Source organism: Tinamus guttatus, unplaced genomic scaffold, assembly GCF_059628265.1.
Source record: "Tinamus guttatus ecotype Peru unplaced genomic scaffold, ASM5962826v1 Tinamus_guttatus_pri_ptg000150l, whole genome shotgun sequence".
Taxonomy (NCBI): domain Eukaryota; kingdom Metazoa; phylum Chordata; class Aves; order Tinamiformes; family Tinamidae; genus Tinamus; species Tinamus guttatus.
The window spans coordinates 9,500,367-9,526,736 of NW_028288684.1; the positions used below are offsets into that span (position 1 = coordinate 9,500,367).

General features: G+C 44.0%; 2 protein-coding genes across 2 annotated transcripts; one reads left to right on the forward strand and one right to left on the reverse strand.

Moving 5' to 3' along the window:
* Nucleotides 1-4,955: 4,955 nt before the first annotated feature.
* Nucleotides 4,956-5,517, reverse strand: MRPL57 (mitochondrial ribosomal protein L57). Its single transcript, XM_010211377.2, has one exon. It carries the CDS (start codon nt 5,441-5,443, stop codon nt 5,132-5,134), a length of 312 nt encoding a protein of 103 aa, XP_010209679.1. The 5' UTR covers nt 5,444-5,517; the 3' UTR covers nt 4,956-5,131.
* Nucleotides 5,518-6,396: 879 nt separating this feature from the next.
* On the forward strand, nt 6,397-17,164 carry SKA3 (spindle and kinetochore associated complex subunit 3). Its single transcript, XM_088522149.1, has 8 exons — nt 6,397-6,499; nt 8,949-9,013; nt 9,551-9,710; nt 10,088-10,511; nt 15,446-15,546; nt 16,221-16,406; nt 16,645-16,856; nt 17,036-17,164. Exons 1-8 carry the CDS (start codon nt 6,397-6,399, stop codon nt 17,162-17,164), a joined length of 1,380 nt encoding a protein of 459 aa, XP_088378275.1.
* The last annotated feature ends 9,206 nt before the right edge of the window (nt 17,165-26,370 follow it).

The following is a 26,370-nucleotide window of genomic DNA, read 5'->3' on the forward strand; positions in this document are numbered from 1 at the left end:
TTAGAAAATGGAACTGGAAGAGTACTGCTTTTTATATGGGACTCTCGATGGCTTATAAATACTGTTTTATACTTTTGTTTTATCTTTTTAATAAAGGCACAAGTTTTTAATGGTTCTAAATTACCATTTAAATGTATTTCAAGTACTTGGGAGAAAAACAGTGTTCGATCCTACATTTGTGTTAACACACTGAAACTTTGTATGCTTTAGTCTGCCACTATTCAAGTCTAAGTGACACTGACTGAAATTGCTAAAGGTGAGTGTGTTGTGCAATGATGTATCCTGTTTGCGAAAGGCAAAATGTGTGTTTGCTATGTGAGGAATAAAGTCCATCCTAAGCTCAAAACCTGCAGCAAACAATATTTTTCTTTCCTACCCTTCTGTCAAGAAGATTGCTAGTTCATCTTGGGGTGGTATTTTGCACCTAGCAGAAATGAAAAATACTGTATTCCTACCTGAACCTTGTCGGATGTTTAGCAGGTACTAATCACAAAATCTAGTCCTTTTGATGCAAACTGGGGGTGGTAGCTGAGCTGCTGATCAGCACAAAGGAAGCTTATTTGCTTGCTCTCCTAGACTGGCTGCTGCTTAAGTCCAGTGTATTTATGGTGGAGATATGAAGGTAACAAGTAAACTGTACGGTATGAAAAAGTATTTTGTCAGGGATATTCTTGAGACAGTACTGATGGTTCAAACCTGCCTGTTTTATAATAGTTGTAAAATGTCGCATCAAACATTGTACTAGAAATAGTGCATTTGCTAATTTTAAAACATACAAAAATCAACAGCTACAGAGTAATCGGAAAGTTTTAGCTTTTTCCCCTTGAAATGTCAGATGAATGTGCTTATGCGAAAGCAAGCTGTGAGCAATATTGATGTGTTGAGCTTGTAAGGAGAGAATGGATCGGCCAAAAAAATTCAAATTGCCATTTGCAGTGTCGAACACTGGTGGAATTGTAAGGGCGGCGGGGGAGGTCTGGGCATCGTTCAGGTTTTATTTCATTGCTGCATTGCAGCCAGGCAAACAAATATATGCAGCATCCTCAGCTAGCAGAACTAGAAACAGAATCCATGTCTCTAAAATGGGAAATCTTACTGATTCCGCAATACAGCCTCTGCTGACTTTGTTTTCTGACCTGAAATGCTCAATATGTCGGTATGAATACAAAGCTACTGCAGGCGAGTATGAGCATAACATGTTTGGTGTCTCGAGTATAGTTAAACTGCAGGAAATACTGCACAGAAACAGACTGGGCTAAATCCTTGGGTGCTCTCTAGCAAGCTGTGGTCTTCTGAACCCGGTTCTTTGGAGTATCTGATGGCCGTTTTTGTATGTGTGTGTGTGTGTGGCTTTTCTTCAAGAGCTGATACTTCTGACATCTTTATGTGGATCACTAATACCCTATTTTATCCCAGATTTTCCTCTAGTTCAGTTGAGAGCAGCAGGAGAGCAGTGTGTTTGGGTGCTTTAGAGGCAGGAGCTGCTGATGGTGTAAAAGCAGGTGTTACTGAAAGGCCACTTTGCCAAAAAGGAAGCAATGAAGGGATTCAAATGTGAACTGCCAAACTCAGCCCTTCGCCCCTTTGGCTCAGCGCTCTGAGCACCAAAGCGCTCACACTTCCCACGAGTGCAGTGAGAAGAGCAGCTCCTGCTCTGGGAGAGGAGAAGCCGGGGAGCCCCATCCGAAAAAATTGTCTGGTTGAGCATGCAGGGCCATGAACAGTTGCATTTGGTGTTTGCCTGAACCTGCTCTCTGTCAGCAGGTATTGGAAATGCTGTGATTGCCACTAAGAAGTAACAGCTCTTAAGCTTTCATGCCTCAAAATAGTTACTATGGCAAGACAGAAGTAGTATTGTAATTACTGTAGTTTTAGGATAGTTGACATTGGCTGCAATCAAAAATGGTGCTTTAGTATTTCTTACTAAAAATACTATTTCTTTTCTTCAAAAAAAAAATCCACGTGCACACAGCACCCTTTCCCCTCATCAACTATAAACTCCCAGTGTGAGGAGAGAAGCCTCGCACAGGACAAAATTACAGCCTGAAAATTGCTCTTCAAGATTTATGAAGTGTCTTAAGGGGATGAAATAGTCCCGCTGTGGATGAGGCAAGGAGATACGTAATTGGAAAAGAATAATTGAAACCACTTCAGAAGCCTCAGCTAAAGCTTCCTTTTCCTCTTATACAACTGACTCCTTGGCAGACTAGATGGCCATGATTTCTGCTTCTGCCTAAGGCCCATTATGGGGAGGGCGGGAGGGATATGTGTATGTCTCGGTGGTAACTGATTTGGAATGTTGTCCTAAAATTGTCATGGCACAAGTTAGTTACACAATAAGCCTTTAATTGAGAACTAAATCTCCAGAGGGTAATACTAGGGGGAGTCCTGGCCTTCACGATTTGAGTGGAAATTAAGGCAATGCCCTTGTGAAACCTGCCCCTTTGCTGTGGCATGCACAGATACCAGGCCCCTTTGGGTACACTAGTTGTAGAAACTGGGCATATTTTCCACATACTCCAGAGTTTTCCTAAACTTTTGGGGTAGTTTTTGTTTGTTTGTTTGTTCTCCCCCTTTGTTTGATTCTGTGCGACTCTTCTTCATTGTAAATAACCTTTTGGTTTTGAATTTTTAGCCCAGTACCTTAATTTTATAACCCTTCACCTGTTCAGTACAACATGAAATGTGGTTGCATCGGAGCTCAGCAGAGCCCCAAGAGGAGCGCAAAGGCAGCACTCCCAGTGGAAGGATCAGTCTCCGTGGCAGACGGATCGGACATAAATTAACCAGATCTGGAGCATATTTATTAAAAAAAATACCAACTTCACACTATATGCTCAGAGGACTTTGTCTAAAATCATACATAACTGAGGGATTCAGATTTTTAAGAGGCTCCAAATAGCAGTGACTTTAGCTGTAAATACAGATCAGCAAAAGAATGTTTTCGTTTTGTTTTTTCATAATGCCCAAAATATAGTTAGGTGTGCGAGTAAGAGGATCATCTATCCCTAAACAGCACCAAAGACAGCATAGTATTTCTTACAATATTGAACACATTTATTACCCTCCTTTCTATCAATTTACTTTGTATATATAGACTGTTTTTGTATGCTTTTTTCTTAATCATAAAACTCTCATTAAATATACTGAAAATGCAAATTGCAGTTAATTTTAATGCTTTTGTTTTCTGCAGCTATTACTTGCATCTTGTTTCCCTTAAATAGTAAAGTCTGGTGTTTACGAGGTTGCTGTCATTGGTTTTAGGGGCTTTGCCCTTTCTTCCCCCTTCTCCTGCAACAAGATGAGAGCACCCGCTCAGCAGCCAAGCCGGGGATGGAGTTTTGGGATCATCCTTATTGGCACCACAGCATTGAGGTGAAACGCAGGTTCCCTTGTTTACACTGTTCAGTTGACTTTCTTGCTTTGCATGTTCCTTTCTAACCTCTCCTGTTGGATCAGCTTGAGCATTTTTAGAAACTTAAAATCCTTCTGGACTGCGAATATTGTAAATCATGAAAATGCCACAGAAATAGGCAACAGTCCCACTGTTAAAACCATACTCCCCTTTTTAAACCTACCTGAACTAAACGTACCCAGTTATGGCTGCAAATACAGTTGTATTTGACAGCAGCGACCGTCGACATTTTGCATTTGTCACTGTGTCCCTGCTGTTCTGCTTCCACGTGGTTATTTTTACTTGTGATGTGTAAACTTGTAACGAGCTGTGGTTAAGTTCGAAGTGTAAAAGGTAAATATGTAATAATGACACCCTTCCTGTATTTTGTATGCTGCAGGTAGGAATATTCCTATGCATAAAGAAAACATGTTGCCATTTATAGTTCAATACTTGAAGTAACTTTTTAAAATGGGCTTTTATAAAGGAATTAAATATAAAGTCACATTACTTTGCCTGGAAGTTCCTTTATGGTTTTAATTGTATTGTACAATTTCTTCCTATTATACTTTCCCACAAATACTTTCTTATGCCATTCATAACCATGGAAAGGTTGCAATCCAACTTGGATACATTTGTGTTGAGACCTGCTCATTCATCTCTGAATAGCAATTCATGTTTAAGAAGCCCTCTTTTCTGAGGTGATAAGGTGTTAATATCCTTAAGGGGGTGACACGTGATTTCATCAATGAATGCAACATTGTCTTAATAAAAGTATGTGAAATATCCTGCAGATTGCTTAGATTGCATGTATGGAATAAATCAGTGGGAGAACCTGCCTATGCCTACACAGGAAATAGTCTGTATCTGGTGGTGGAAATAACAGGACTTTCACATTCAGACCCCAGCTGCAACAACCCGAGGATTGCACTCACTTTCGATACATCCTTTGGGTCACTTAGTCTCAAGGGAAAGTCAAAAAAAACCCGTGGCTATTCTTTTGGGAAGGTGTACACATGATGTAGGAAACAGACTGCACCTCTAAAGAAAAAGTAAGATGTGTTTCCCTTTAGAGGAGAATTGTTCTCTGAGAGTGCAGGAACACACACTGCATTTAAATTAAACATTTTTCCTCCAGGTTTAAGAACTGGAACATTTTATAATCTTCCATTAATTCTGTCCTCATACACATGTAATTTTGTAATGCCTCTCATATATTGATCCTTGCCTAGAATTGAGCGTAATGAAGTGAGTAGTACATAATTCATTAGCGTCCGTTGGGTCCCAAACATTAATTAACATGGAAGTGTCCCCTTTGGAAAGGAGAATGACCAGGAAAAGCCATTCTATCACTACAAGCAGATAATCCCTTTGACCTAGCGCGTATGTTCTCCTAGCTTTTAAAAAACAAATCAGTGAAGCTACAAACCTAGTTTCACCACAAAATCTAGTGCATCATCACAGCACTTGGTAACTCACAGTTTCACAAGAAAAGTAGATGGCAGAGAGCCACACAACAAACCTCTTTTTCCAATGAGCCAATAATAAGAAAACATCGTCCTGCAGGACTGCTTTTAATGTAAGATTTCATACAGCACAGCAAAGGGAAGGTTTTCAGAAAAGTCTTGTTTGTTTTCCACTCCTCTCTGTTACACTGAATACAAAGCCACCCTTAACAGGCAGATCGCAGATCCCACAGTTGCGCTCAACATGTGCAGTACAAACGCCCGGCGTCATTCAAGATGTCCACTTCTTTGACACATTTAAGTGGTCCAAATGATCCTTGATATATCTGTGCTCAGGAAACTTGGATTGCCGCGAGTTTCTGAGAGCTTCCCACTTGGCCCGTCTGCCTTCCGTGTTATGCTTGTATTCCTGTTCCCGGGTCAGGAAAGGGCGGCTCAGCCAATACTCGTTCTCTGCTTCAATTTCCAGCCTCCGGATCATGGCCTGCTTCATTGAAATGGTGACCACTCTCGGCCGCCGGTATTTTCCAATCCATTGCTTTCCAGGAATTCCCTTCCGGAATAATGCTGCTGTTAAAAACATTATACCTCAAAATAAAAGCAAAAAGATATAAGACATCCATTATCTTGAAGGGACAAATTACAGGTTTAAGAAGGGGAGAAAAAAAAAGTAAAAGGAAGAGAAATCTGCACATATTCATTCCTCTGCCTCTTCTCTAACAGTTACAAAGCTTAACAGCTGAAGAACTGATCTCAGCAACTACCCACTATGTACGGTACATACTGAAAATCTGTGACCAGATAGGGGGAAAAAAAATCTCAACCAGAGTTTCACACCAGCCAAAAATCCAAACGTTTAACTGTATTCTTTATTACCTCAAATAGCTATGTCTACTGTTAAAAATGGGGTATTTCTGGACTCATTGACGCACAAGTTCTCATCATGGCCTTTTCTCCATATTTAAGAATTTCCAATCAGAGTCTCTACATAATCTTGTTAGCATGTACCATTACCCACTCTCGTTTGTCAAGTGGGTGACATAAGCCTCGCAGAAAACCAGTATCCTCTATAACACTAACTAGCATAACTAAAAATCATTTAAAACGGTTTTCGGGATAATCTTACATGTTAAACCGCCAAGCACTTAAAAGACAGCTGGGAGGGGCCGCCCGCCCCGCCTCGCCTCGCCCCCTTAGCACCGTCCAGCCCCTCAAGCGCTGGGGCAACGCGGGGCGACTCCCGCGGGAGCCCGCGGCAGCGGGAGGAGCACAAGGCGCCGTGGCCCCTTCCCCGCGCGCGGACTCACCGACTCCACCAACAACCCCCACTGCAGCCTCGCCGAGCGGCACAAGATGGCGCCGGCAGCGGGCGGACGCCCCGCGTGTCTCGCGAGAGCAGGCGGGGCCCCGCGGCGCCCAATGAGGAGCGCGGCGGCCGCAGGTTCGAACCCGCGGCGGGTAACGGCTGTGCCGGGGAACGGCTCCTGTGCGGCCGTTAACGGCTGTCCTCAGGCGCCGCCTGCCTCCTTGCCGGCCATGGATGCGTCGCGGGACTTCTTCGGGAAGCTGCGCGCCTTGGCGCTCACGCTGGAGAAGGAAGCGAGGCAGCTGGAGCAGGCCCTGAACAGAGAGGACACAGGTACGAGCCCGCCTCGCCCCGGTGCGGCCGCCGGGCCTCTCCCTCACGCGGCGAGCGCCTCGGGGCTGTCGCATGGCTGGCCTCAAAGCCCGTTTCCTCCTGCTCCCTTCAGCCGCAGTCACGAGCGCTAAAAGCGCTGCGCGTTGTTGCGCTGAGGCGTCGTCTCCGCGCTTTTTAGTAGTCCCAGTGGTTTGGCTTCCGTGCCGCGCATCGCTCCAGCAGTCCCCGTCGCTCTTCTAAGGGGCTCGGCTTGTTCGGGTGCCGGTCGGACAGGGCTGAGGATCTGCTGCGCGGGGCGCTGCGCCGCGGCGGAGCTTCCTGAGCCGAAAACAGGCGATTACGGGCAAATACTGAGATACCTGCTAGCGTGGTGATGGCGGGTTTTAGTGTGTCATCAACCTCTACCAAGCATTTATCCAATCTATTTGTGTCCCAGTAATGTAGACTTGGTGCAGAGTTTTTTGTTTGTTTGGGGGGCGGGGTTGGGGGAAGAGAAGGGTCTGACAGATGCTGGAGCCCTTTGTAACTGATTTGCTGTTTGGTTCTTTGCTCATTTGATTATTATTTTTTTTTTTTCCTGCAAGAGACTTCTTACTTTTCATAAGCCCTCATGTGGAAATCTATTTGTTACTTACTGCTACTCCTGCACACCTTTACACTTAGCTTTATGTACTTAGCTGAATCTTAGACATCAAATAAAACTAATGCTGATCGCATCTAGCTAAAAAAGGCACCTTCACTTTTTCCCCTCTTTATCTTCTTTGCAGTTTTTTTTCTCTCTCTGCATTTTCTCTTTCTAATCAGCTCCCTGTAGAGCTCACAAATGCTCCCGTTTCCCAGGACTTCCGTCTGCCTCCTCCTTAAATAGATGTTGTCTAAGCAAAAGCATGCATCTTTCTTGCCTCCTTAGCTGGTGGACATCCAGACGTGTTTGTAAAGTGGATTCTTTTGGCAGAGAAATTACACCTTTCCTAGCATCTTTTTGCTAGGAGAGAGACAGAAGAGAGAGAGGAAGAAGTAGAAGATTTTGTCCAGGGCGTGATCCCAACTTTTGGCTTTGTTTGCCATATTCCTGTCTTCGGGTTGCTTCCAGAGAGGAGACTGGGAAATAAACTTGGGAGAGAAGAATTTCCTAAAAATAGGAGGGCAGAATATAAAAATAATTTGACCTAATCATCATATTTTTAATTAAGATAGCTACTACGATGTTCTTTTTTTTTTTTTCTCCTTTTTCCTGGAATCTCCTTGTATCCACCTAATAGATTTCTTGATGTATTTGGGAGAAAAATCTTGTACATGTTCCTAGTCTTCACTTGGATTTGCTTCCTTTGCATTTCCTCATGGATGGGCCAGGATCCATGTGCAGATGCAGACCTTGGAGTCTGTTGGGCCCTGGAGGGCAGGGGGCCCTTTGGACCCTAATGAGTGGGAGAAACGGGCTGATAAGAAGCGTGTGAAGTCCAACAAGCCTGGCCCTCCACTGGAGCCTTCCTGTGCAAAGAGAACAAGCTGGGGACCACCAGCCTGAGGGGAAGCTTTGCAGAAAAAAAGATCTTTGATCCTGGTGGGCTAACTTGGGATGATCCCAGAGGGCTGCATTAGCAAGATATGAGCCAGCAGCCAGAAAAGAATTGTTATCCCCCCTCCGTTGGTGCTCGTCAGGCTGCACTGGGTTTGGACCTTGTAGAGCTTGTGCAGGGTCCAGAGGGGATGGAGCTTGGGAGACACAAGGGGATGGGGAGGGCACTGGGGTTTTTCCAGTCTGCCAAAAAGGCATCCAAGGGGACTCTGATGGCAGTCCCAGCTGTGCAAAGGCAGCTTCCAGAAAAGTTGGAGCCATACTGGATTGATAACTGTCTATTTTATTGTCTGCTTTGCCATATCTTATCACATAGCTGTTTTTTTCCCCTTTTATAATATATATTTGTGTTAACCTCAATTTCTAGTGAAGTAATGTCTGCTTTTGACTGTTGTGTGTTTAAATGTATAATACTAACAGCTTCATGGATGGCAGAGAAGTTGGGAAAATTCAGCTTTTTATGATATGTTTCAGGGGTGTCTTATCACTCCCCCTCCTCTTAATAATAATTAAAAAAAAAAAGTCAAATTCATTAATGGTTTAAAATTTAACAAAAATCGTCATTTACAGTCTTGAGTCCTACCTATTGTACCCACATCTAACATATATTACTTTTTACAGTATGAGCTGAGACAGTAAAGTGGAAGTCTGTGAGTCTGTGCAGTTTTGTCTGTGTAGTTTAACATTCTGTGCAAATTGTAGTCAAATGATATGTGAACTACAAGCTAGTTCCTTTGCATTTTCTTTCTCCTGTGACTGTAGGAGATCCCACACTGTACTTGTCAGTATGTATTTGTCAGCTAAAACACAATCCTCTTTTTTTCCTTTCAAAACCCCTTTTTTTTTTTCTTATGTGAATGTGTATGTCAGACTATGAAGAAGAGTCTCCAATACGAGTCCTACATGACCTGCATTGTGACCTGCAGGCTCTCAAGGTAACCTCTTAAGCTGCTTGCTTGAAAAAATGATGGGAGAAGAAGAGTTGCATAAACTTATAACTATACTTTAGATACTGCCATACAATTTTAGCAGTCGACAGTTCTGACCCTAGTTTTCATTTGTTTACCTGTAAGTCCTCATAGTGGTTCTGGGAGTACCAGGCAGTGCCCAAGAAAGGTTTAGTATCATTTTGAGGCTTATCTGTCTCTACTAATTTATTGTGGCCAAGCAGTGAAAATCAAAAATAAGTTTTTGTTTGTTTGTTTTTCTCTTGCCCTCTTTTTAATGGAGTATATATTTTTGAGAGGATACTAGTAAGTAGTTATTCTGTGAACTGTCTAATTTCTATAAATTTCTGTATACTCATGCCCTACATATTCCTGGTACTTTTTAGCCTAGTTTCAGGTATATAGACAAGACCCAAATTTTCTTGTCTATTCTCATATGAAGTTCAATAGCTATTCTCAAGCTCGATTTGGAAGTTCGGTGGTGATTTGAAAACCCCTATCTCTGTCTTCCCCTTACCTCAAAAGAGAGATGTTAACGCCAGGTTGGAAAAGAGCTGCTCTGAGAGGCAAGAAATTCATGACTTTATGAAGGCAAGTAAAATATTAATGCAAAGAAATGCAGCAGATCTTGGGAAAATAAGAGAGCTGTTCCAGAAATATGGCTGTAAGCCATATGTCTTCACAGGTAACTTTTTTTTTTTTTTATCTTGAGTAATATATACATTTAGAAAACATGCTAGCAAGTATATTTTAGTAACTCTGAGAATCACCCTGTTTGAGCTTCTTGTTTGTGAGAGACTATGGTAAACTTATCTAAATTAGTTTGTATTTTTAAGTTACTCCATTTACACAAACCAACATAAAAGAAACTTTAATATGTTTTATACCTTAAGTGGGACAAGATAACCACATACAGGACTTTGGTGATAAATGGTAGCCCATTAAGCTCTGGTAGCTTGAGTCAGGGGGAATCATTAATTCAGCTATAAAGAGCAAACTCCAAATTCATAATATTCCTAAAATTGAGATATTTGACATATTTTATTAACTCTCATCAAACAGATGAGGAAGAGGAAAATAACTGTCAATCAAAGGTGCCTGTCCAGAATAAATCTGATCAAGAGAAAATAGATGATGATCCTCATCTTCCTGCTTGCATGGAGAAGCCACCAGTTCCCAAAGACCCTCTGAGCAACCCCCAACTTTCTGATTTTGGTCTTTCACAATATGCCTTCTCCAGGACTTGGAGTACAATGAATGAACAACACGCAACAGATCTACATCAAGAATATCCAAAAACCAGGACTCCGTTAAAAACACAGACCCCGTCTATGTTGCCCAAAACACCTAAGTGTATGCTAAGGATGGATGACTATGAGTGTGTAACACCAAAACTTGAACACTTTGGCATTAGTGAGCATACTATGTGTATGAATGAAGACTATACAATGGCACTCATCCATAAAACTACTGAGACAAGCAAAAAGTAAGTAAGAAAACCCCCCCAGGTTTTCTATAGTTTTCTATAGAAAATATAGAAATATATATAGTTTCTACATAGTTTTCTATAGTTCCTTCTTGCTTTGCTGATTTTTTGCTGCTATGTGGCTGCCTTGAAGAGCAGGGACTCAAGGTTAAGAACCAGAAGCAACTTGTAGCTACAAGCATATATACAGCCCCCAAGCGTGCACTGTTCCCCTGCTGTTCCTGTGCTCCTTCCCCACCTCATCAGCCAATCCCTTGACTCTATTGTTATCTGGGTCCAGTCCTGTTAATGGCCACAAGGCAGCCAAGGAGAGACGGATGCGTCCAGAAGCTGTTCCTGTTTTTCAGGTTCCCCTGATCTGCCTGGCCGGTCTTGTCCAGCTGGCTCCTCTGGGAGTAACCCAGTGACCCCTTACCTACTTTTACAGTACCCCACATCTCCCCGTTTTTGTTTTCTAGCACCAGGTGTAGTTAAGGGCCCAAAACGCAATAGCCAAGGAGTGGGCTCTGGCAGTACTGTAAAACCTCCCAAGAGTCTTTTATGTTCAGCAACTTCTTCCCTTTCCCCTTTGATGGTGGTGACTAAAGTTGCATCTTTCTTTAGAGGCCATCATAGTTCTTTCCACCAAGGCATATATTAATTGTATGAGACTGGGTAAGCGCATACAAAGGACTATGATTACAGTTAGCACTATACATCCCATTAAAAATATTTGAGTCTGGCCCCCATGTGTGCCAAGGGTCGAAGGTGTCTAGTCCATCATTCACACGTAGTTGTGACGTTAAGGCTTTTAAGTCTTGTATACTTATGGTTGGATTCGTTCATACAGCACATTCCATCAAAGTCCTCACACCCATGCTCCCATGCTAACAGCAAAAAATCTATGGCAGCCCGATTTTGTAGTGTAGCAAGGCAGACCAAATCTATATCAGCTAGCCAGCCCACTAAAGCAAGCATCGTTGCGTTTGTTTGTTTAGCAAGCCAACATCCTAGTTTTGCAAGCTTATTATGAGGAGCAGCCACTGCTACTCCTGGTGTAATAAAGGAAGCCACAATAATCACTGCAGGGCTCCAGAAGTCCACCTGAGAATTGCGCTCCTTATGAAATGCTTGGCTTAACCTCTTTACGTGGTGGTAATTATGGAGCCTTGTGTGATTGAGAATTGTTGCTATCTTGGGGTAAGTATTGTTAATCTGCTGCCAAAGTGCAAGGACAACCTTTTAAATGTGATGGGATAGCCCCCCATGCCTGGTCCCCATGTATTAGAAACATGCCTCTAGGCAGTGTTATTGGGGCATTGCTAGTGTGAAAGGCAGGACTTCGCGACTGGTGATCGTCCACCCCAGATATTGCCATGGTGCTGCGTCTTGAACCTTATCGGGAGCGACCACCAGGCCTTCTCGAATCACCTCCTTTATCAGTGTTTTCATAACAGTCTCTAGCTCCATAGCTGTGCTGCAGGCGATTAAAATGTAATCCATATAGTGAAAAATAATCTCATCCTTGTGTTGTATCCGCACAGGGCTCAATGCCTTTGCCACGAACTACTGACATAGGGTTGGACCGTTCTCATACCCTGCAGCAGTACTGTCCACTGATGCCATTGGTGCAGTTCCGCTGTGTTTATGCTCGGTACAGAAAAGGCAAATTTGTCTGAGTCACTGGGATTCAATGGGATCGTGTAAATACAGTCTTTCAGATTGATTATTTTTATTCACCAAGCTGCTGGAATCGTGGTTGGTGATGGTAATCCTGGCTGTAGGGCTCCCATATCTTCCATGGCCTCATTAACTTTATGTAAATCATGCAGTAATAGCCATTTTCTGTTTTTCTTTTTAATAACAAACACTGGTGTGTTCCACAGGCTGGTGGACAGCCGAAGGCGGCCTTGACACAGGTGGTCCGCAACAAGTTTGCGAAGGTGATGCAGCTTCTCCACAGGGAGAGGCTGCTGATCCACCCACACTGGCGTGTCCGTGAGCCACCTGAGGGCAGAGTCAGCTTCGCATCAGCGGCCCCCAGGGAAAATGCAATGTCGCCCCCCAATGTCCAAGAACATCCTGGTCCCAGAGGAACACAGGAGCAGGCAATATAATATATATGGGTGTAGAATTACTACCCGCCTCTATTTCTGCATTACTTTTGAGAAAGAGGGGAAAGCTTTAGAACCTCTCTCGTATGGAACAGTTGTCAGCACTTCAAGGAATATTTCTCTCGATTGTACAAGTGCCTCTGCTGGGCATCGTACTCGTATTGCAGGTTGTCGATATATTCCCTCTCCTAACAACATATCAGTACTAACCCCTCGCAGAACCCGATCTTGAGATTTTAAGTTATCCAAAGCTTTTATGTTAGCCAACTCGCCCGCTTCTTGGAGCCCGCCACCTGTTGCACTGGAGTTAATATTAATTGAAACAGCATTTTGAAATCATCAGTAACCAGCCAATGGTCCTCTGAGGTACCCCAAATTAGTGCTTGAGTATAGGATGCTTTGAATCCATATTCTGTCACAGCCTTTCATATTTCCTTAATAAGTTCGTACTGAAGCAGCGTATGCTGTGCGCCACCTTGCCAATCAAAAAGTACTGGGTATGCACTTATTCCCTGTTCTGCTGCTTTTGCCACATCAATCTCACCGTCCTGCAATGCCTCATGCCTAACCTCCGCCCACGGATTTTCATTTTTTTTCTATTTTCTCTGCTCGGCTCCACTAGTGGTGTCACCACAACCTCCTTCAGCTTGCACTGAGCCTGGCGGAGGTGGATAAGGTGGATAACAGTCCTCACAGCGCAAGGGTAGCAGCTTTGAGTCTCCTGGCGGTAGCGGTGGGGGAGGAGTCACCTCTATCCTTTTCTGATGTACCCATGTATTTTTGCAACGCCTCGTACACAACCGCCACAGGTGCAATATTGATGAGGCTGTTAAATCCCCTCGGGTAGCCCAATCCTACAAAACTACAGCGAACCTGCCCAAAGCCGTGGGATTGTATACTGTTGCTTCACTTGAAGCATTACAATTCTCCAACTCCCAGTTTAAAAGATGAATCAAATCCCCCGGTTGGATCTTCTTTCCCATCCCAAATTTATCCAGGATGTGCTGCATAACCTGCAGTACCCTTTCTTGCTCTTTGGTCATGGATTCCCCCCATGGTTCTTGACAGCCAGGCTCCTACCCTGCAGATTTCTCTGCCCGTAGATAGAGCTTCTGTAGATAGAGTTACCGGTTGCGATTGCGAGACGTTCTCTCCCGTCTGTCCTGTCGAGCTTGCTCCACCATACGATCTTCCCCGATTGCCTGTTCGTGTCCCTGTCCGGACACCATTTCTGGATGCCTTGAAGAGCAGGGGCTCAAGGTTAAGAACCAGAAGCAACTTGTAGCTACAATCATATATACAGCCCCCAAGCATGCACTGTTCCCCTGCCGTTCCTGTGCTCCCTTCCCCACCTCATCAGCCAATCCCTTGACTCTATTGTTATCTGGGTCCAGTCCTGTTAATGGCCACAAGGCAGCCAATGAGAGACGGATGCGTCCAGAAGCTGTTCCTGTTTTTCAGGTTCCCCTGATCTGCCTGGCCGGTCTTGTCCAGCTGGCTCCTCTGGGAGTAACCCAGAGACCTCTTGCCTATTTTCACAGTGCCCGCACTGCTATTGCCTTTTTTTTTTTTTTTTTTTTTCCTCCTCCTTCTGCACTGTTTCCTTCTGTGATTGTTATTGCCTTCTAGGAAGGTAGTCCTGTGTTTATATTCAACTCTGCATGTTTGTCCAGATCCAGTTTGCAGTGCCAAATACTACTATGATGTTCATATTGGTTATACTCCTTCCCTTCACTGTACTAGTCTAAAAATTTCCTGTACACAGTCTGTTTAAACTGGAAAAATGCAAAGTGTATCTGTCATCTTTTCGTTTCCCTAACTTCAAGGTTTTTAAAAGCTGTAACAATGTAGCAATGAAAGGAACTTCATAAGTGTTCACTTCAATGCCTTAATAAAGAAACACATTGTAATCTCTCTTACATTACTCAAAGCCGCCTAACGAGTTCTTTTTCCTCCAGTCAACTTCTGTTGAAAAAACTTTTTAATTTTCACAGCTCTAATGAAAATTACAGAAAGTTTTTTAACCATTGCAACAATAAGGGCTAGAGGGCCTTAATGGCAGGAATATTTTTCTGTGCTTCTAAAGCAATATAAAAGTAAATAATGCTTTTCAAATTATTATTAGAAATATATTGAATTATGAAAGTTGACACTATTTAAGGGAAATTTTCTGTTTTGCAGCTTAGTATTTGGGTTTAAAGAAAAATTGCCACAAAATAACCATATTTAAAAATTTGTTGAAATAATTACAACTAAAAAAACCTCTGGTAGTTGCAATAGACACTGTAGTGTGGAAAATCTTCTGACCTTCGTGCCTTTGTGCACCTCAGTGGTTTCCACCTGACAGGATCTAACTTATCACAATAGATTAAGGTCACTCAGTTTTCCTTTTAAAGGTCACTGGAGTTAAATTATTTAAAATGAAAAAAAAAAAACAGCAATCCAATCGCCATAAAATAAGTTCTTTCCAGTAGCTTTGTCGAGCTACTGTTGTTAATTAGAATTTTACCAGCAACAGTCAATTCAAAATAAAATGGACTGTCCCTGTAAGGCATATTTGAGCATTTGGGACAAGAAAGTTGATCCTATCTTGGACTGTTTATTTGTTTAATGTATTGGATTAAATTCTCTGAGTATTTGATAACATGTGGCTGGAATGAGACCCTTGCATGCTACAAATTGCAGCAGTAGAATTGGAGATTATAAGTTATTTGCAGAAAAGAATTTAGTCCTCCATGTTGATTTACAAATAGGAAAGTAATCAAGTTGCCAGTATTCTTTTGACTGTGATTTTTTCAAACTATTTGGGAGTTAACTGTGGGTTTTGGCATTTCACTTCAGCTTGCCTAAGGAAGATCCTCATGAAGGAAGTTTAGCAGAAATGTCACCCAAGAAAATCATGGTTACTCCTGGACCAAAAACAAACAAGATGGATGGGAATGGTAAGTTGGAAGTAAACAAAATACATCAGCAATTTTTACGTGCCACATCTGTTGATACCTTTTAAACTCTATTTAGTGTAGATTGTTAATGAAGGCCCAGTTATTATTTGGATATTAAATATTCTTAAAATTAATAAGTAGAAAAGTTGGTGGCTCCTATGGGAATTCTTTTTGCTTCAGTATAAACTCCATGTATTCTTCTAATATCCATTTTCCATCTAGAACTATCTAGGGGGATCAATCACTTTATGACTGCAGCTTTTCCTCATTTATAATGAAAACACTCTTATGCCAACTTAGATCTAATGAAAATTCTTGGGAGGGAAGAAAAGTCTATTTAAAGCTAAAAAAAAAAAAGTTAAAAGAAGGAGAAAAGAACTACTTTAAAAGAGTTTAACTGAACAGTAAGACCTTTCAAGACAGATCTGCATTTTTTTGGGAGGGAGAGGGGTATAATAGATTCTGTTGAAAATAAATGAAGGTCTCAGAACAAACATCTTGATAGCTGTGTATATGAAAACTAAAGAAATGTTGATCTAGTGTTGATTTAGATTGGACTTTTTCAGTTATGTGGAGTAATGAGACTAGATTTTTGCTGTTCTTCCTGGCTTTTGTTGCTCTTAAAGTAATTTATATGTTTGTACGTAATTTGGAATTTTTTTTGTGCCCAGCAGCTGATTATATGGCTTCCCCTGCGATACCTGTGTTCTGCACACGGGGTGTGAAAATCCCTTCCAGATCTGATGGCCGGGCATTGCCAAAAACAGCAGAGACAAATGAAATAAGTCTTCCTAGTCATACAGGAACACCAGTACTTCCAGATTTTGAAACAAGATGGCTAAAAGTAGAAACTAAGGTAGTAAATAACAATGACAAACTAAGAAAGTAAATAAATTGATATATATTTTTAACATGTTTTTAGCGTAATTGCAGGTTTTAAAACATCAGACTGGGATTCTTTTTCCATATTACCTTTTCTTATGTCATTGTAGAAAATATTTCCAATGGCAATCTTGTAAGAATGCTTATTTAATACTTGAGCAAAATAACTAAAAGTGTTTAAAAGCTCTTATGGGGGGGAATTATGTAAAACCTCTTATGTAATGCAGGGGGAAAAGCCTGAACTGGTGGCAGAAAATGATGCAACAAGTAAGCTATACATAGAAGAAGCCATTCCGTCTGCTGTAAGCTCTGACGAATATCTTAAACATTTTGAAGACCCTTCTCCTCCCAAAATAAAGGATTACGAACATTTAATTAATACTCCTCCAGTGCCAGAAATAACAAGAATACCAGATGATGTTCTACAGGTCAGTTAATTTTGTTTTGTTTTGCAATAACTTTAATATCAAAATAATATTAAAAGGGCTTACTTTTATCAAATTTTGCTCTTCAAAGAGAATTGTTATGCATTTTCAACTAAGTAGCAATCACAACCCTGTTTTGAGTTTCTATATAATTTTTTTTTCCTTCTTGATGTTTGATGTAGCTTCTATCAAAATATAATCAAAAAGCAGGCTCTTCTAAAGCCAAGAAGATGGAGACCAAAGCAGGAAACACTACAAGATATGAAAGTGATTTCACAAATTATTGCAACAAAGAGAACAGGTATGATTAAATTTTAAGAATATGGCTAAGTAATTGCATCTGGAGGAGTTATGGAAGACGCTTTAATGCATTTGAGAAATTCATGCAGTTTTTGATTCTTCAGCTGTCCAAATGATTCTGAGATAAATCAATCTTTGGCATTCTGACTGCCTTCATTGTAAAGAACAAATATTATAATTGAATCCTCCCAAGTTAGAAATCAAATGAAATTAGAATTTTACTGTGTTATCTGTAGGCATGTTTTGCTTTGTGGCAATCAAAGCCCTAGTGAATGCCTTGAGCTTTTTTCTGATTAAATTTAAGCAATTAAACTAAGATATGGGGGTGGAGATAACTTAGTATTTGTTAAAATGATTGTGTAATTGCTGCATCATTTATGTAGTTATCTGAAATACTTCATAAACAATATGTGAGATGTAATTAGCCTACACTAGATATGAATAATCTTTGAATAATGGAACATAAGTTTTAAAAACAACTGCTACAGAATTGAAAGAAGATGTTGGAATCCCTTTGAATAACCAAATAGAGCAAAGCTCTTATTTAGCTGACTCTCTTTTTTTTCTCATTGGACGAGACACTTAAAGCAAGTTGGCAAAGTGTGCTTATTCTGTTAATTTAAAATATTATTGACATGTTAAACTTATGAACTCTTCTGACTACATTTGCAGAGGATACTGAACTTACTAAACGTAATGTTTGAAATCAAGCTCCAGGACCATGCTGAGCCTGTTTCACATTCATGGAACTTATCACTGAGTTGTAGCAAATTCACAAAGCAAAAGTCAACAGAAAACATCGGGGGAGGGAGCGGTGAGAAGGTAAAGAACCATGTAAAGGAAAAAGGCCTCTCTGTGGAGAAAGCTTGATGTGGATCAACTTGTTAAAACTAACAACATGGTGCTTAAATTTTTATTTGAAATTACTGGTAAAAAATACATTGATTTCAATATGTCTGTGCTTCAGAGAGAACTCAGGCCATGTACTCCTTAGTACTTCTATTAGTGAATTCTCTTGTTCGTGTGTACGTTTACATCTGCAGTAGGCTGCAGAGATATGTGATTATGTTACAATAAAGGAAATGTCCGGTATGTTGCCTTAAAAAGTGAGTCTCTCCAAATGTTCTAGAAAGACTGTATTTCTTCTCAGGGCTGAGTTTGAAGTGTGTGATTTCAGCGCAAATGAAAAATTTCTTACGTGAAAAGTAACTTTTAGGACTTCTATGATATTTGTCATTTATGCAATAGTAAGGGTTGTCAGACATGTTATTTCGCCAGGCTCTCTATTAATCATCTGATTGCCAAGCATGAGACATGCTCCTCTAGCAACTATGTTTTATTGCATGGACATCATGTTAGGTACTAGGCATCTGTGTCCCTTTGGACAGCCAAATGGTGACAGTCTTGGACACAATTTATTTAAAAGTATTGTGCCATGGTCCTGGTTTCATACGCATGGTGTCTCTGGCTGCTGGGAAGATTTGAGGGCGTGTAGATGATTGCTTAATTCTCCCCCAGCCTGTTGCCACATGATTTCCTTTGGTGGTGGTGTCACTTCCAATAACACAAATACCTTCCTTTAATAGCTGACCAAACTTCAGCTCTCAAAACTGCTTGGTGCTTTCTTGGCATCTATTAGTCATAGCATTGGCACTCTTTTTTCCATCAGGGTAATCCTATCCAAATAAATTCTAAGTTTTTGTCCTTGTTTGGAGCCGTTTTCCCCACACCAGTGTCATCTCTCTACGATTCGTTTGAATAACTCCAGTACTGTTCTTAAGTAGTTGCATGTGGTCTTCTCTTGACTTAGAATTTCATTACTCACATATGGGATGAGAATGGGCTTACTGGCCCAGGAGCTGGGGAGAAGCGTGTGCTGTCCTGAGCCTTCTGAGTGCTGCTTCACGTCCTTTAAGTCCTGAGGACATGCAAGCATCCGGAGAAGCCTGGAGCTTAAAAGGACTTGCCCTGGCTAAACCTCATAACTACAGGAGACTTTTCCCTGCCATTCTAGTCACTTCGTGGGATGAGTATAGGTGAAGTTAAGTGGAAAATCTGATTTTTTTACTAGTTAGAGCTGGACACACTGTCACATTTCTGTGTTTTTGTGGGTTTTTTTAAGCTTCTCCTTAAAAATAATATGTGTTGTATGCCACTTCCTGAGTGTGATCAATGCCTTGAATGCTAAGTAAATTTCTTGTCTCAGATGCTGTGTGGCTTCTTGGAAAAATCAGATTCCACTGTAATAAACTAACTTGTTCTACCCTTCACCAAACAGTGAAGGTTAGACCTACCTCCAGCATCTTCATAGGTGAACAACTGCTTTGTAGGAGATACACTGAATTTCCTGCAAATTATTTTTGCGGGTGCGAATTACTTTTGAGAGCAAGAATATTTGAGCAGGAGGGAGTTCACAGCCTGCACTCGCCCTACCCAGCACCCCATGGCTCTTTAGGCTCCAAAAGAGCTGCTAAATGGAATTACCCAATTTGCCTAAACTTGAGAACAACTTTGCACTAGATTCTTTCTAGACGGACTAGTTTTTTAGTTTTAGTTTTTTAGTAATAGCTAGGCTGTAGTTTGAGTATTGGGGGTCAGTCCTGCTAGTTCTGTAGGGGGCAATATGGCCTGAGAAGTTGAGTCAAGATAGAGTTGGGTGTTATGTTTAGTTTAGTCCAGCTGGAGGCTGCCTTTTTTAGAGACTGCTTCACCGGCATCTAACTGGGAGGCCGTGCAGTTTTACCATGGATTAGTTCCATCTGAGCCACTGAGAGGCCAGTATCTTGGTTTCTTTCCTGTTTCTCCTCCCTGTGGAGATCGATGAGCTCAAAGTCAACTTCTGCCTGCATGATCAGATGCAAGGGAAGGGTGAGAATGGATCATATCCTGCAGTGGTCACTTGCAGTAAGAACCGATTGCCCATAGCATGAAATTGCACTTCTGTATTTAGAAACATCTGGGCAGTAACCAAGAGAGTGGCTGCCGCCTTTCCTTCATCTATTGCATCAGTCTTACTCTCTTTGCATTTGTTTCATTACATGAAATGTGTCTGCTAAGAGAAGTTTCTCTCATCAACCACACTTAGCCTAAAAGGAATGTCTCAAATTGTTCTGGCCAGGAAGCCCCTTAAAGCAGCAAATGCTTTGTTATCTTGGGAATATTCTGCCTGAGGTTAAACACAAATACAGATCTCACAGTGAAATTAAATTTCCCAGATGGTTGTCAAGTGAACAAATGACAAGCATGGCTTTTATTGCCTCCTCTCTGCTTTTACTGATATTTTTATCAATTACTGGAGCAGTAACGAGAGTCCAGACTAGTTATTTATGGATGTTTTAAATTTTCTATAAATGTCAAATTTGCTTTGTTCTCTTTGGAAAACCCCTTGCTGTTCTTTGCCCATAAGAGCATTCATGGTGGTAGCATGTGTCCCAGCCGCCTCTCTAGTTGATGTTGGAGCTGCCCTGTGTTTGGGCGTATCGTTCGCAGTCCTGTGCCTTGTTTCTCCAGGGGGGAGCAAGAGACCTTACCTCTCGAGAGGAGCAATGACAACATCCTGGGGCTGCAGCGTGCAGTAACATGTACCCTAGTCCCCAAAAACCCACCTTCTACTAAGGCATCAGTCACCCCTGGCCATGTTATCTATCAACTGTGAAACTTGGTCTTATTCTTAGGACTGTAGCCACTTTAGCAGAGAGGCAGTTGAGATGAGAGTAGAGCAAGCTGCCCAGGCAATTAATTTATTTGACCAATTTATTTGACTTGAGAACACAAGAATAAGTAAGCTGAAAGGTTTAAAAGTGTGTGTGTATATACATACATCTACATATATTTGTGTGTGTGTGTGCGGGCACAGGAAAAACGTTCTAGGAAAGGTGCAGTGCTGCACTGGCATTGCTCCAGGGAGAAGTGAAGGTGAGTTGTCTTATGGCTGAATACATAGGAGGAAAGTGCTCAGATACTGTCCCAATGTTGGGCATGGTTTGTTCCTGGTTTAAGCCGTGCAGTTGTGCTCCCGCAGTTCAGCTTGTGCAGCCCTTGCAAACCTGTCTCAGGCCTGTTGCCTGCCTTGTTGCCTGGTGCCACCCTTCTTTTCCCTCAGGTACAGCACTGCACACCCTTCGGTGCATCAGGGCAGTTACTACTGGGGCAGCTGGATAAGCCAACCACCAGTGGCTAATTGTTGTTTTGCGAAGATCCTTGATGGAGCCTGCAAGGTGACCCAAATCCCAAGCAGGGCTGGGCTCATGCAAGAGCAGAGATGAGGCTGCTGTTAGGCCATGGTTGCTGCAGCGATGCTTGAAATGGTTCCCTCTTCTCCCCACCACCCCTCACTCCTATTCCAGAACCCACATCCCCCCCTGCTACACCAGCTGCCCACGTGGTTGGGTATGAACTGGACTTGAAGGGACAGACCTGCCCCGGGCAGATTGGTTCATCCCTGCCCATGCTGCCTACATCTGTACATGTGTGTGTGTATAAATATACATACGACAACAGGGTGCTGCTGAGAGCATGTTCAAGCACTCTGGGCTGCCTTCCCCTGCCCCACGCACACGCCTCCTCCCTGCTGACCCTCCGTGTGGGCTCTTGAACAAAACGCAGTGAGCGCCGGGCTCCCCAGAGCCGCCCGGGCACCCGGCCTGCACTGCCACCGCTATCCGCCTCTTCTGTGACAAGAATTGGGACCAGACGCAGCTCGCGCTTTTGCAGCTGCTGTGCAAGATGGAGGGTGATTTCCAACCCACATGCCTCACTGTTGTCTTTTCTCAGAGGAATTGCTGTGTGTTTTCTGTCTTTTTTTTTATTTAAACCCAGCTGATCTGCTGTAATGTCTAGACACAGGGGCTGAGACAAGAGCAGCAGTTATTGAATCTCCCTGGCTTTGGCAGCTCCCATCTTAGCTGGTGCATTACATTAAGGCGGTGCTTTGTTCAACAATACCATAACTTATTGATTTGTTCTCACATATTGGGGGGTCTGAGGTGGTGTCCTGAAATCATTTTCGCTGCTTTCTAAGGCAAGAGTAAGATCTTGCTGGTTACTCTTCATTTTTTTCCCACTGCATCACTGCTGTTCCAGGGTGCAAGCAGAGCCATGAAGCAACTTAAACCTTCACTGTTGTTCTAGGTGGGAGAAGGTGGAGATGGAGCCAGGGCTGGAGTGGATGCCACGTGGGTTGGGGGCAAGGGGTGGAGGTCAGGCTTGTCACTCAGGACTTCAGTGGGGACCAGCTGCAGTCCCTCTCCAGCCAGGGTCGATTAATCCACCAGCGCTTTCAATGCGCTGTGAGAGCCAAGGCTGCGAGAGCGGCTGAGGGCGGGCACGTGGATCATCCCTGCTGGGGGCGCAGGAACCCGTAACGGCGGAGCAGGGACGTCGGACGGGGAGCGTCAGGCAGAGCCCTTCGCTTAACGCCTGGGCGCAGCAAAGAGGAGCTGGCTGTGAGGCAGCTGCGGTGTCCCTGGGAAGGCCAGGGCTGGAAGCGAGATCTCCCAGCTGCTTTGGGAGGGTTACATGTATGCGGTAGAAAAGAAACAAACAGGACACCTTTTCTTGGAATTATAACCTAGGCAGTTAGATTTTAAAAATGAGCTTTGTAGAGGGCTGCTTTCTGTTGAAAGTGCAGCAGTTAAGCTGAGAATTGTACCTGTTACTGCGCTAAGCATCAAAAAGGCCCCATTCCCTCACTACGAAGATGCATGAAGCAAAGGGGCAGACTCAACCCTCTGGCCCTGTGCAAATCAACACGCTAGATTCATAGGCCAGGCCCTGCAGCTGCGTCAGCATCACATGAAAATAAAGCCCCTGCAGCAGGAGCCCGAAGTGATGATCCGTGCCTGAAGCTTCTTTCACCCTCTCCTCACGCTCTCCCCCATTTTGTCAGTTCTCAACAGTTTTATATAAACTTTGTATAAACTATTAAACTTATATAAGCTTTGTATAAACTTTATATAAACTATTTGTATAAATGTAAAGGCTCTGTTGTGCAGTAGAGAAACTGCTGATAAATGACACTTTAAACTGCTTTCTGCGGGGTAGGTGTCCCCTGCAGTGGATAAGAAAATGCCTTGAGGGAGACGGTCACAGGCTCTTGGATTAAGGGGTGCTTCCCGGCACGCACAGCGCTGCTCACTGCGGTGTTTCAACTTCCCGGGCCGGCCTGTTGCAAATACATCATCCTTAGTGCCTGACGTCCTTCTTCAGCTTTCCTCAGACTTTGGGGGACACATGAGCTCATTGTATGAGAGGATTTCCTGTTGAGCCCCCCCGGCTCAGCCCGTGATAACTGCTGTTCTTGTGGCACGGGGATGGTCAGATTCTGACACGGTCTAATTGCAGAACTCCTCAATGTATCTTGCTGCCTCATTCCGTAACTGCTGTGGTTGGTCTTGACTGTGCCGTGGATATAGAATTCAGGGAGCACCAGCACTGACTTCCCAAGTGCCTTTTCTTAAAAAAAAAAAAAAAAAAAAGAGAGAGAGAGAGAAATGAACGCTTCCCTCCTGCACTAGGTTTGTGTGTGAAGCGCAAGCATTCAAGGGTGACTCTCTTGCTAGAGGCTGTTTAGCCAGACGCAGCCGGGCAGGGGTCAGCTGAGGTTCCCATTTCTGTGGCAGTGGCTGAAGGGGTGCTCCGTGCTCGAGCATCCGTGCTGAACACTTTGCTACTGAAGGCTGCTTTGCTTTCTCATTTCCCAGTCATTCTGCTTCTGAGGCTGCCAGAAGCAAAGCCAAAAGGTGGCGGTGGTTTTCCTTTGAAGACCTGCCCTGGGCTGTGTCCACGAGCATGTTTGACCCCATGTCAGAAGCAAAGCCAAACGGCCCTCAGAGCAGCTCTGAGTCACAGGCATAGGCTCCCTTGCTGCTGCTGCTTTATGAGGGCTACGCTTAATTGGTGAGAATTACGCTTAAAGACAAAGCAAGAACTGGAACACAAGAATGAGAAAACACCGAGATTCCTGTGGACTAGCTCTAACTGCAGATGCCTCTCTGTGTTTGGAAGGAGGCTGGTAACTAACTGGTGCAATTCCACACTCACGACCACAGGACTCACCTGCAGCACGGAGGATGCCACGTGGTGAGCAGGCCACTTCCTTGCAGTCTTGCTTCCCTGCCCACTCGGTTCCAGACGCACCAGGCGGCCGCTGCGGCAGCAGGACTCTGCCTTGCCGGAGCGCTCCCGAGTCTGCCCAATCCTGCTGGCGGGGGCGGAAAGCACCACTCCGGCTACGACACCCGCACCTCCCCAAGTCCTCTGCTTGCACCAGAGCTGGGAAAACATCCCCCCCTGGCCACGCTGGACGAGCTCCAGTACCACTTCCAGGCTCACTGCTAGTGCTCTGCCTTGAGGGCTCTTACAGAAACGGGTGAGGACCAACGTTCTCCTGTTTCGGCCATAAGGGGTGCAGGTGATTCTGTAAATGAGGGTCTTTAATGAAGGCTGAGTTGGCAGCTCCCTGATCTGCTCTGAGGAAGCTCTTCCTCTGTAGCAACTGAGGAAACTGGCAAGTTTTGGGCTCAGGGGAACTACAGCCCTCAGTTCTGCACCCTGACCTAGAATCATAGAATCATAGAATGCTTAAGGTTGGAAGGGACCTCTAGAGGTCATCTAGTTCAACCCCCCTGCACACGCAGGGTCACCTAGAGCACGTGGCACAGGGTGGCATCCAAGCGGGTTTGGAAGATCTCCAGAGAAGGAGACTCCACAACCTCTCTGGGCAACCTGTTCCGGGGCTCTGTCACCCTCAGTGTTAAGAACTTTTTCCTTAAGTTCCTGAGGAACTTTTGATGCTTCAGTTTCCAGCCATTTCCTCTAATTCTGTCCGTGGCCACCAGTGAAAAGAGGCCAGCACCATCCTCCTCACTCCCTCCCTTGAGGTACTTATAAACACTGATTAGATCCCCTCTCAGCCTTCTCTTCTCCAGGCTGAACAGGCCCAGCTCCCTCAGCCTCTCCTCATAGGGCAGATGTTCCAGGCCCCTGATCATCCTTGTAGCTCTGCGCTGGACTCTCTCCAGCAGCTCCACATCCCTCTTATACTGTGGAGCCAAGAACTGGACACAATACTCCAGATGTGGCCTCACCAGGGCTGAGTAGAGGGGCAGAATCACCTCCCTTGATCTGCTGGAGACGCTCTTCTTAACGCACCCCAGGATCTCATTGGCCTTCTTGGCCACGAGGGCACACTGCTGCCTCATGGTCAACTTATCATCCACCATGACACCCAGGTCCTTCTCCACAGAGCTGCCCTCCAGAAGGTCGGTCCCCAGCCTGTACTGGTGTCTGGGGTTATTCCTCCCCAGGTGCAGGACCTTGCACTTGGCCTTGTTGAATTTCATGAGGTTTTTCACCGCCCAGTTGTCCAGTCTGTCCAGGTCCCTCTGGATGGCAGCGCAGCCCTCTGGGGTATCAGCTACTCCTCCCAGTTTGGTATCATCAGCAAACTTGCTGAGGGAGCACTCTGTGCCTTCATCCAGGTCATTGATGAATAAATTGAACAGGACTGGACCAAGGACTGACCCCTGGGGGACCCCGCCAGCTACAGGCCTCCAGCTAGACTCTGCACTGCTGATCTCCACCCTCTGAGCTCTGCCATCCAGCCAGTTGTTAATCCACCTCACTGTGCACTCATCTATCCCACACTTCCGGAGCTTGCCCAGGAGGATATTGTGAGGGACGGTGTCAAAAGCTTTGGTGAAGTCAAGATAGACGACATCCACCGCTCTCCCCTCATCTATCCAGCCCGTCATTCTATCATAGAAGGCTATCAGGTTAGTCAGTCAAGATTTCCCCTTGGTTCCTGCTGACTGCTCTTGAGCACCTTCTTGTCCTCCATGTGCCTGGAAACAACAGCCAGTATGAGTGTGACCTGCTGGCAGATGGCTCGTCCCTGGCCTCTCCTCTTCCTTCCGAGGGGGCTAACTGACATCGGCTGCTTTCCCTGGGAGCAGTGCCCAGCTTGCAGCTCCTCAGGGACAGCAGGAAGCCCCCGCTGCCACCTCCTACTCATTTTGAGCTCCTGGAAGGCATTTGCCACCAGCATTTGCCATCAACCTCCAGCTTCATCAGAAACTTAGAGAACATTTTAGGCCTTACTTGAACCGTCTGGCTTTGCCCAGACACCCCAGGATCACAGAAAGCTGAGGAACCGCTGCTCAACAGGAGCTGCAGGTATTTGTAAAGGTATTATCTCAGGTAACGTTCAGCAGTGCAG

Excerpts from the sequence above, each read along its gene's own strand:
- MRPL57 (XM_010211377.2), bottom strand. The coding sequence starts at position 5,443 with ATGTTTTTAACAGCAGCATTATTCCGGAAGGGAATTCCTGGAAAGCAA.
- SKA3 (XM_088522149.1), top strand. The coding sequence starts at position 6,397 with ATGGATGCGTCGCGGGACTTCTTCGGGAAGCTGCGCGCCTTGGCGCTC. Across the intron at positions 9,711-10,087 it reads TAAGCCATATGTCTTCACAG|ATGAGGAAGAGGAAAATAAC; the intron begins GTAACTTTTTTT and ends CTCATCAAACAG. Across the intron at positions 16,857-17,035 it reads TACCAGATGATGTTCTACAG|CTTCTATCAAAATATAATCA; the intron begins GTCAGTTAATTT and ends TGTTTGATGTAG.